Source organism: Cryptomeria japonica, chromosome 8 (assembly GCF_030272615.1).
Source record: "Cryptomeria japonica chromosome 8, Sugi_1.0, whole genome shotgun sequence".
NCBI lineage: Eukaryota > Viridiplantae > Streptophyta > Pinopsida > Cupressales > Cupressaceae > Cryptomeria > Cryptomeria japonica.
Window position 1 is genome coordinate 181,655,232 of NC_081412.1, and position 9,942 is coordinate 181,665,173.

The 9,942-nt window shown below is 37.0% G+C and overlaps 1 protein-coding gene across 4 annotated transcripts; it reads left to right on the forward strand.

The window, feature by feature from the left end:
• The first annotated feature begins 277 nt into the window (after positions 1–277).
• Positions 278–3,503, forward strand: LOC131048361 (probable E3 ubiquitin-protein ligase RHC1A). 4 transcript variants are annotated; one of them, XR_009106398.2, is made up of 4 exons: positions 278–1,666; positions 1,995–2,246; positions 2,329–2,442; positions 2,739–3,503. XR_009106398.2 is itself a non-coding variant. In XM_057982296.2 (3 exons), the coding sequence occupies exons 1-3, from the start codon at positions 790–792 to the stop codon at positions 2,343–2,345; spliced, it is 1,146 nt and encodes a 381-aa protein (XP_057838279.2). In that variant the 5' UTR covers positions 278–789; the 3' UTR covers positions 2,346–2,615. The 4 variants fall into 4 exon arrangements, 2 of the variants coding, with proteins under 2 accessions (XP_057838279.2, XP_057838280.2); XR_009106399.2 differs by having other exon boundaries at positions 284–1,666; positions 2,094–2,246; XM_057982296.2 differs by lacking the exon at positions 2,739–3,503 and having other exon boundaries at positions 2,329–2,615.
• The last annotated feature ends 6,439 nt before the right edge of the window (positions 3,504–9,942 follow it).

The window sequence follows — 9,942 nt, forward strand, 5'->3', positions numbered from 1 at the left end:
GTCTAAATTATACCAAAGAAAGGATGATCAGTGTTCCAAATCAGAATCACTTTAAAGTGACTCAAATTTGTGATGGACTTCAACGCTTTCAAATCTGGGTAGTCACACAATTTGTGCGTCTAAATAACTTCGCTTGGTCAAAGAATCATTCATTGGTTAAGATCACCATATTTCCGAGGTTCCGGTCCCAACCCAGGGAAAAAGTCGGAAAGGAATAAAATTAACTAGGGTTAAGATCAGTATTTTAAAAAAAAATTATTTAAATATCTAAAATAAAATCTGTCCATGTGTTTTCGTTTCATCTTACACCCACTTGATGCCATTGCAAGCCTGTGTTCACAAAGCAAGGAATATGACTGTGTGTTTATATTCCTTTCGGATTGGAAGGGGAAACTGGCAAGCAATTCCACCATTGCAGAGCAAGGCATCCTTCAAGTTCTTGTTCCTGCTAACGTGAGTTAAGTATCCCACTTCCATTCTTGCCAATACCCACGATATAAATTTTCACTACCCAACTAGGAAAATTTAGTACCCAACAGCGCAAATATCATCTTCTCCCATTTCACAGATACCCAACAAAAAACATTCAATACCCAATAAGCCAAAACACAGTGTACGGCAAAACTTGTCGCGGCAGATTGGAGCGTTGAGAGTCACTTCGGCTCGAAGTGGTAATAACATCTGAAGATTTCTGAGGTGGGTTTTTCTTATCAGGTAGTTAAAACATCTGAAGATTTCTGAGTTGGGTTTTTCTTGTCGGTCTTTAAATACATCTGTGGGCATTTAAATATGGGTTCTAGACCTAGTTCTACTGGCTACTGGTGCTATCAGTGCAATCGTTTGATTCGATTGGCCTCAAATAGGACGCCCTTGGTTTGCCCTCTTTGTACTGGTGAATTTCTAGAGGAAGTCGAAGAGGGGCCTAGGGCTCAGCTGCTGGAGGCCATTTCATATGAAGGGGACGCAGATAGAAGGCCCTCTGCTGTTCAGTTAATAGAGGCCGTATCCAACTTGCTCAATCAGTATAATGACCACAGAAGGGAAGAGGATGGTGGTTTCAGGCCTGTGATCTTTGTCAGAGGTGGTCAGAGGGGTAGGGACGATAATGGTGGTAATGGTGGCGGTATGGGGTTTATATTGGGCACTGGATCAGGGATTAGGGGTTTGCCTGCTAACATTGGGGATTACTTTGTGGGGTCTGATTTTGATCGCCTCATTGAACAATTGACACAGAATGACAGGTGTGGACCGCCCCCTGCTCCTACAAGTGCTGTGGATGCCATGCCTACAGTTAGGGTAACTAGAGACCATCTTCGATCCAATCCCAACTGCCCTGTTTGCACCGAACCATTTGAGATGGGTGGCAATGTCAGAGAAATGCCCTGCAAGCACATTTTTCATTCGGAGTGTATTGTACCTTGGCTGACCCAGCATAATTCATGTCCGATTTGTCGTCAGGCGCTGCCGACTGAAGAGCCTGCTGATAACAGACAGCAACAGCCTACTGATAACAGACAGCAACAGCCTACTGATAATAGTCATCAACATCCTGCTGATAATAGACAGCAACATCCTGCTGATAATGGACAGCAACAGCCTAGATCAACGGCCAGAGGTGCCGCACCGGTTGATGCCACAACTTCAGCTATACCAGTTGCCGGACACGGTAATGTTCATGCCTCTGATCATTTTAGTTTCATTGTTTTCTACTGAGAATGTTTTTCTATATTTTCGGAACAGTAGTTATCCTTTTCATTTAATAAAAATATTTAATATATGTACAATAGGTAATTTTGAGTAAAAATATAAGTCCTCACTTATAATACTTAGAATTTCTGGTGAATCTATTACAATTTTGTGTACATTTTGCAAAAATTCTTGGGCGAATGTTTATTTAAAAATTTGCTACTTGACGATTTTAATTTTTGATGATTTTGTGAAAATTTTGTCTGCATTTAAAAAAGTAGTCTATTAAAAGTACCTTTCCTTTTCAGGCATTAGGCTTGCTTTTAGAAGGCTATGTTGCAGTGATGGATCAGGTGGACGGAATGGCAATTCAAGGAACTCATCTGTTGCAATTCGTTCTCTTGCAGGTGGGAGGGTTGCTAATGCCAATAATAATTCCATCATTAACCCAACCAGGGATAACAGAGCTCATCATGGTAGTAGTGGACACAATCAAGGCAGGCGCAGTTTCTTCAACTTTAATTGGTGGCCTTTTCGATCGTCAAACCCCAATCCACAAGGTACACATACAAGAGCTTCAAATTCTGCTGTAAATTCCATGCGTTCAGGCTGGCCTTTTGACGATGGAAGTGATCCTTACAGGTGGTTCAACTGAATAAAAAGAATTGCTGGAGCGCTTGTCTATACCTACACAATGGAAACGTTCTCACTGTTTTTATATGTGGGACAATGACTCTGAATGACATGGTTTACAAGGTTTCAATGTGAAGTTCGTTTTGTTTTTTCTTTGTAAATATGGCTCTCAGCTTTTGTTTATTTAAATTTTAAACAACTGTCAGTAATCCTGTGATTAAAGAAATTATAGCAACTATATCTTGTCATCATTTCAAATTCTTATGTATGTTGAGATATATATTCTCTTATGGTTACCCCGTCCTTCCCAAAATTGTTACATATTTTTTTGCTTTTCTTATAATGAAATTTCAAGCACTCTTCATTGTAAGTCTTTGCTTACAAGAACTAATTTTATGTATTTTTTGTGAATTTGTCAGTAATGGCTTCAAGATTGCATGGTTTATTTGTGACACTGAATGTTAATCTTTTTGCCAAGAGGTGGACCATGTGGCCCATGGGTATGAAAACGCTATCAGCAAATATCTGGCCTGGGTTAATATGAGTATGAAAACGCTATCAGCAAATATCTGGCCTGGGTTAATATGAGTTTGATTAATAATCATATCGACATGGGCATTCTATTGGTACCAAGGAGTTATATTGGGGTTAATGTATGCGCGTCTAACTCCAAATGGAGATTTAGAATTTTAGATGCATCATCAACTGTTGCTGCTATATCATGTTATGTTTGAATTTTGTTTATCTTCTAAGTATTTACTGGTACAAATCATCTGTTGTGGGTTCTATTCTTTGTAAAATATAGGCTGTCATTTGCTGAATTCAAACTTGGATTAAAAATAAACAAGAGGGAGTTGATTGGCATTTACTATTTGCATGTGAAAATTTTGAGTGGGTGACAAATAAATTTCAGCGTTATCAGGCCAGTAATTAAGTATAGAAATTGAGTTATGGTGATACTGTGACGTACAGTGAAAGTGTAGTTCAAAAATTTAAACTGCTATCTTGTTTAGCAAGTTTGTATGCGATGGTTTTAATATTGAACCTATGAGCCAATCGTACAAAGATACAGAATGGCATGACACAACTTGTAAGCTATGACCTTATACTCTTTGCACTCTTTTGAGAAGAAACATTATGATTTAATAAAATATGTCAGCTGGCATCTTTTCTTGTAGTTTCAATACATGTTCATTTCATACCTTAGGTTACAGGAGATCATAAGCTAACCAAAGAAATAAGTTTATCAAATTAATATGAAATATACCATGCTAATGACTGCCTGCCTGTGAAATTTTTGTATCTTGTGGGAACAAGGATGGGCTTTTTATATGAAATAGACCATGTTAATGAATGCCTGCCTTAGAAAGCTTTGTATCTTTTCGGAACAAGGATGGGTTTTCATCAGACCATTTTTTGTAAATGTCATAGTGAGTGCTTATATGGTCGGGCTTCCAGAATATGTAAGCATAGTAAACAATGACCTTCTAGGATTTATTGGCAAAGGCCTGTATATTTTTATTTTGAAATATGAAACCATTTTGGGGACTCCAGTTGAATCTGGTTTGCCATTATAAATATTCAATAGTGTTTGTCTTTCCATCATTTTCAACTAAAAAATTTCAGCATAATTTTCTTTAAAATTGGATTTGTTTGTAGTAGGGTTAAAAGTCAAATTTACTTGTGCTGCACAATCAGGTGAATTTGTTAACAGTTTTCCTTAATTTGCTTAATACAGTCTTTCTTTACATGTAACTTTTTTGTGTATGAGTAATTTTAATAAAGGAGTACACGAAGATTTGTTTAGTTGTTATCTTCTTAACGTCAAAATATATATATATATTTTTTTTGATTGGTAATGGGCCGAAGCCGATAAGGTGTACATACCCTACCCCCTTGTGGGATTTGAACTCGTGACCTCTCTTTTAAGAGCACAAATTCTCCACCACTAGGCCAACTCAAGTTGTACTCTTTAACGTCAAAATATTATAGTAATTATTTCTTGACATTTAATGAATTGTGATCAAATAACAGAGTTCCCGTGTTGTAACTATGTGTGAATTTGTTAATTGATTTTCTCCATTTTTTGTAAGAGTGCCCCCATTAGATATAACTATCATATATATAAGAAACATTTTCATGAAATTAGTCAACAGTATTGGGAGGAAAGTACCATGGGTCTATAAGTAGAATAGGACAGTAGGATTTGTTTAGCTGTTGACTTCCAAGTGATGTATCATAATGTGTTGACGTTTCATGATTTAAATTCAAACAATAGGAGGTTCTGTACATGGAGATTAGATGCTTCGAACTCTCATTTTGCAGAAAAGTGTTCACACCTGCAGACGAAGCCAGGGATGTGTTTATTAGGCTAGTGTAAATAGTTGCTTAGGTGGAGTATCTTCCACGATTCTTTATGTAAATTTTTTATTGTGGCCTAAATAAGATGAAGCAAAATGTGCCATTACTAGTTGCATGCTTTACTGAGCTGGTAAGAGCCGTTCACATGACAAAAGTATTTTATGTGTTGTGTTGCTTAGTGCTATTAGTTTTGATGTTAACAAGGAAGCAAATGGTTTGTGTTTGGTGTGCCCTATCATCAAGTAATCACCATATGGTAAAGACTAGAGTAGAAGGGGATGCTTCCAATTTCATGGCAAGTTCCTTATGCCATCCAGGGCGTATGGGTGCAGAACTGTTTGGTTTCTGTTATGGTGTTCTAAAATGTGTTGTAGTTTTTGGAGTTGTTTTGTCACTTGTGTTTTATAGAAGGTTGGGTTGGGTTTGGCATTGGCATTCTGAAAATAATACAGAAAGAGATTTTCTGTTAGATATATGGAATAGTATGTTGTGCAGCAATAATTCAAAAATCGAACGAACCATTTACAGTTATTTGGGTGTAGCTTATTCATATTCCCATGACTGCATATTATTTCTTGAATATTTTGTAATTATGAATATGCAATTTAATTGTTTGATGCCCTCATCAGTCATATTGATAAGACAATTAAAAGTCTATAGAAGGGAGGATGGATAGGGGAATGATGGGATTAAGTGATATTTCTTTTGCGGCACCCTCTGTCTGTGGTCCAGAGAAAGGATAGGAGGTTGAAGAGCATTTTATTTCTATCACCAAGGCATTAACGTGTGGAAGAGTGCACATTGGCTCATGTTAAATCCATTTCTAAATGGGTCTTTATTTTAAGGATTTGTACATGTTGTCATATTCTCTTTTGACTTCGTTTATTATGTGCTATTTGATGTCTCTTTTTAAACTATTTGATCCCTTGTTTCATTCTTTATCACTTCTCAATCATCTTGTTCTTGTATGATAGTTGTATGTGCTCTCCAATCTGAATGCCTTGATTGTGTTTTCTCAGCGTCTTTAAGATATGAGATGAATGGAAAATTACTTTATGATTCAATTTAGCATTGTATTGTTCGTATTATATTGACAATAGTTGGTTGTTACATCTTGGATAATGCACTGCTTTTTAGTTTTTAGAATCTAAATACACGATTCAAGTACTCTGTAAAGCAGTCATCCATGGAATTTTGAGCACAGCCTTTGACTGTCTACATGTTGACTTCAGTCATGTAAACTGAAATTCTACAGGCTAATGTGCATGGAGCAGTGACATCCACCATGCATACACACTCCCAGAACAGGACTGCACAAAGAATTTCCTGTAGATCACAGTGCTTTCAACATTGATGCACCCTGGATTAGTGCTGGGTTGGCATGGGCTCTGCAATGTACATACCTCATGCCAGCGTCTATACCAATCTTATTGGCACTGATCTGGTGGCTACGGGACATGCATAAGGTAGCTGAACAGACCATTACAGAACTGAATCGTTCTGTAATAGTTCTCGACTGTAATTCAATCTTCTTCTAGTTGTATATGTAGCATCCCCCTTTGTGCCACTGGAAATCTACCCAAATGCCAGACTTAATAGATATTCTCTGGGTAATGACTGACTTTGTTCTTGAGCCTTTTAGCTTCCTCAAGCATATTATTCTCAAGAATCAGCCTAACAAATTTGCCATACATTGAGCCCCTTGAGCTCTGATGCACAACCCAGAATTTCCTGATGTCATCTGTTTACCTGCTCCTTGCAGAGGGGCGCTTAATGAAGATCTAGATTCCTGTGAATTAATTCTTAGCACTGAGACATTTGTTTCGTCTCCTGGAACATGGCTCTTCATAGCCATGATGCTTAAAATCTCCCACGAGTCTTAGCATGTCTCTACCATTTTCCCATTGCATTGAAACTTATCTCAGATGCAATGTTCAATGAGGTGGTCATTCAGCTGTCAAGTTAAAATAAGACGTCCATAGTCTTTGAGGGTATTGGCTTTTGTCAATTCCCTTACATTTTTACCTTGTGTTTCCTGATCATTAAATTGGCTTTGGTCATATGACTCAACCGACTTAACTATAATGAGTTTATAGCATGGCTAACTCTCGGGCAACTGGTATGTGTTGGGAGCTTAATTAGGCTGTAATGTATTACGCAGAAGTAATATCAAAATAAAATCTGATTTAATAACCTGGATGCGAGAATTCCATTCAATCTGGTTTTATAATGTTTATTAATTTTGACATTTAAATTTCTGGCAGAGCCCATCATTTTTTAAAAATGGGTTATACTGTAGAGTTCAGATTATCAGGAGCATGAGGTTACCAAATCAGGGGTTTTAGGGTACAAGAAGTAAAATGGACCCCAGGACACCATAAATCCAATTCTGAACTCCTTACCTGAGAACTTAGTCTAATCCAGTTAAATTGCAACTTAGACCTAAGATATTTACAATTGCTGACCTAAGGTTTAATTTGCGTCCAAATTACTCAACATGGGGAACTTGTGCCATTGATGGCCGCGATGCCTGTTCGCTTAAATCCATTTTGCTTCTGATGCTAATAGGACAATAAACTGTAGTTAAACATTTTCATCCGGCTTCCAAAACTTTAGTCACTAGGTTATCAGAACCAAAAGCAGTTCAAATCAGATTAGTTGATAGTGAGTAGTTTCCGGACCTGATAACAATTTTAACCACCTAGAAATCCTGCCTCGGTACTGTAAACCTTTACAAAGATGTTCAAGACCAAAAGATATGTGATGAAAATCCAGATGTGAGGTTCTCCTTGATTATAACTAACCCAGTTTTAAATATGGCGAAACAAGACAGATCCTATGACCCATTCCATTGCATCCTAAATAAGTACAGTGATAACTGAAATATGGAAAATTATGAAAAGGGCTATGAGAGGTTTCAGATGCAAGGAATCTGGTACTTTCAAACTTTGTAAAGTTATAAATCAAGTTTAATTGGGGTTAATTGCAGCGGAAACTCAGCTAAGGTTAATTGCAGGATTTATACCTCTCGTTTGCTTGCATTAAGGAATTATTGGTTTTGGTGTGAAAAAACTTTATGAGATGCTGAAGTAAAGAAAGGCATCTTTATTACAATAAGGAATTTGGTTTGCAGTCTTGTGATGCTCTGTAAAAGGAATTGTGCTTTTTTATCTTTTTCATGTGGCTCGGGAATGTTCCTTACAAAATGCAATGCTGGGTTAAAGGCTAAGTTGGTTCCGTTGATAACAGAGATGTGGAAATGCAAGCAGTGGTATGGTGTGATTTTGAACAAAGCTTTCCTTAAATAACAAAAATATATATGTAACACTTAGGTCAATGTTTACCAGTCGCATAATGTTTTGATCCTTGTTTTAGTTGTGGTTTATCGGAAAGGTTTATCTAACCTAGGTTAATCACAGGGATTGTGATTTTGCATCCTCATGAGGATAATCTATCAAATTTGAATTTGTTGAAGGGACTGGATTCCAGAAGTTAATTTAATTTGGATTCATTAAACGGAAACCCATTACTTAGTCAATCATTTGGAAGCATTTCACGGATTCAACCACTATCTATCACAACACTCAAGCTGCTGGCGTCTTCCATTTGGAACTGGTAATTTTTCCTCCTGATAGCTTTGATAATGTGAGTGCCTAGAGATTGTGACACTTGTTACAATCTTGTGTACCTGGTTCTGTATGCCTAGCGAAATTTTGCACACTCAACCTTGACACCTGGTAATGACTTAAAGAGGGCTTCCCAACCCATTACTCAGTTAAAAGCATGAATTTAGGTGGGCTATGCGAGATTTATGGCACATGTCATGAACTAGCATCATTAGGGCACAGAAAGAAATTATGATTGCCATTTACATGTCATGAGCAGACAAACAATTTCTGTGAAGATAAATGAACATTCTAATTTCGCCATGAATTCAAACTTGTTTTCATAGGACAATTAATGATGGGATTGCATCATCTTAGGTGTGAGACTGGGAGGTGGAAGATACCCAAGGAAACTTGGGGAGAAAGAGAGTGCATTTTCTGCAATAAGGGAGCGGTGGAAACAGAATGACAATTCAACATGGAATGCATGGTTTATGAGGATATTCGTAATCAGTACAAAAATAGTTTGAAGGTTGACAGCATGCATTGACTATTTTAAAAAGACATGATAAATCAGACAGCCAACCTACTACTAGTCAAGATTAATAGCAGGAGATTCAACATGGAAAACAGTTTAAAGATAAATTAAATTTGGTTGCCTCGGTCCCATAGACTCCTTAGTTTCGTGGATGCCATTAAAATCTTTCATTCATTCATAATAGATTAAGGGACACGGATTTGTTGCTGAATCGGCTTTGCAAATACTTTCAAGCATAAATCTGATTTTTATAACTGACCAACCAGTGAGTTAAATCTGGTATTTATAACCGGCCAACCAGCGAGTTAAATCTGGTATTTATAACTGGTCAACCAGCTATTGAAATTTGATAATAGATGCTAATCAAGGCAATACCTAGTGTTCATTAACACATCAAGTTTTACCTTGGTGATCTAGGAAAGCATGTTTAAGACAACATACAAAATATGTTGGGCTTCATGAAAATACCACTTGTGGCCGCAACTTGGGGATTCAGAAGAATTATATTGCCTAACCCTCTTACAGAAATGATACTGTCTTCATGATACCAAGATGGAACGAGGAAAACCTTAAGGGAACTCAATTATTTGATTCCGTTTTCGTGATACGAAGATGGAATCAACCCAAACATATTCGGAAAAATAATTTCAATTCTTCAATCATTGATAAAACCTCACCAGTTAAAAGAATCAGGTAAGACGATAAAGAAAGATTACAGGACCAGTGAAGTAGGATAACCACAACATAAATTCAAATGTACAGTTCTATCAAGTAAAAGGTGGAACACCTCAAATTCACTCCATCTAAATTAATTAGTTAATTTCATTTCGGGTTCTCTCCATTATTAATTATTTTTATTTACAATTCATTCCATTAAATATTTTAATTAAATAATTTTAGGCTGAAGGCTCCCTAGAGACTGACTTCACAAATCAATGGTCCATAATGTATCTGACGACATGCAAGGCTACCGAAAAGATCGCGACCATTGGATTTTCGGTACTTATCCTTAGTCATTCGCGATTAAAATCTGCTGTTGTATTTTTTTTTCCTGCCCTCAAACCTTTTTAATTCGTAGGTATAAAAAAATAGCTCGAATTCCCCGCTGATCAAAATGGC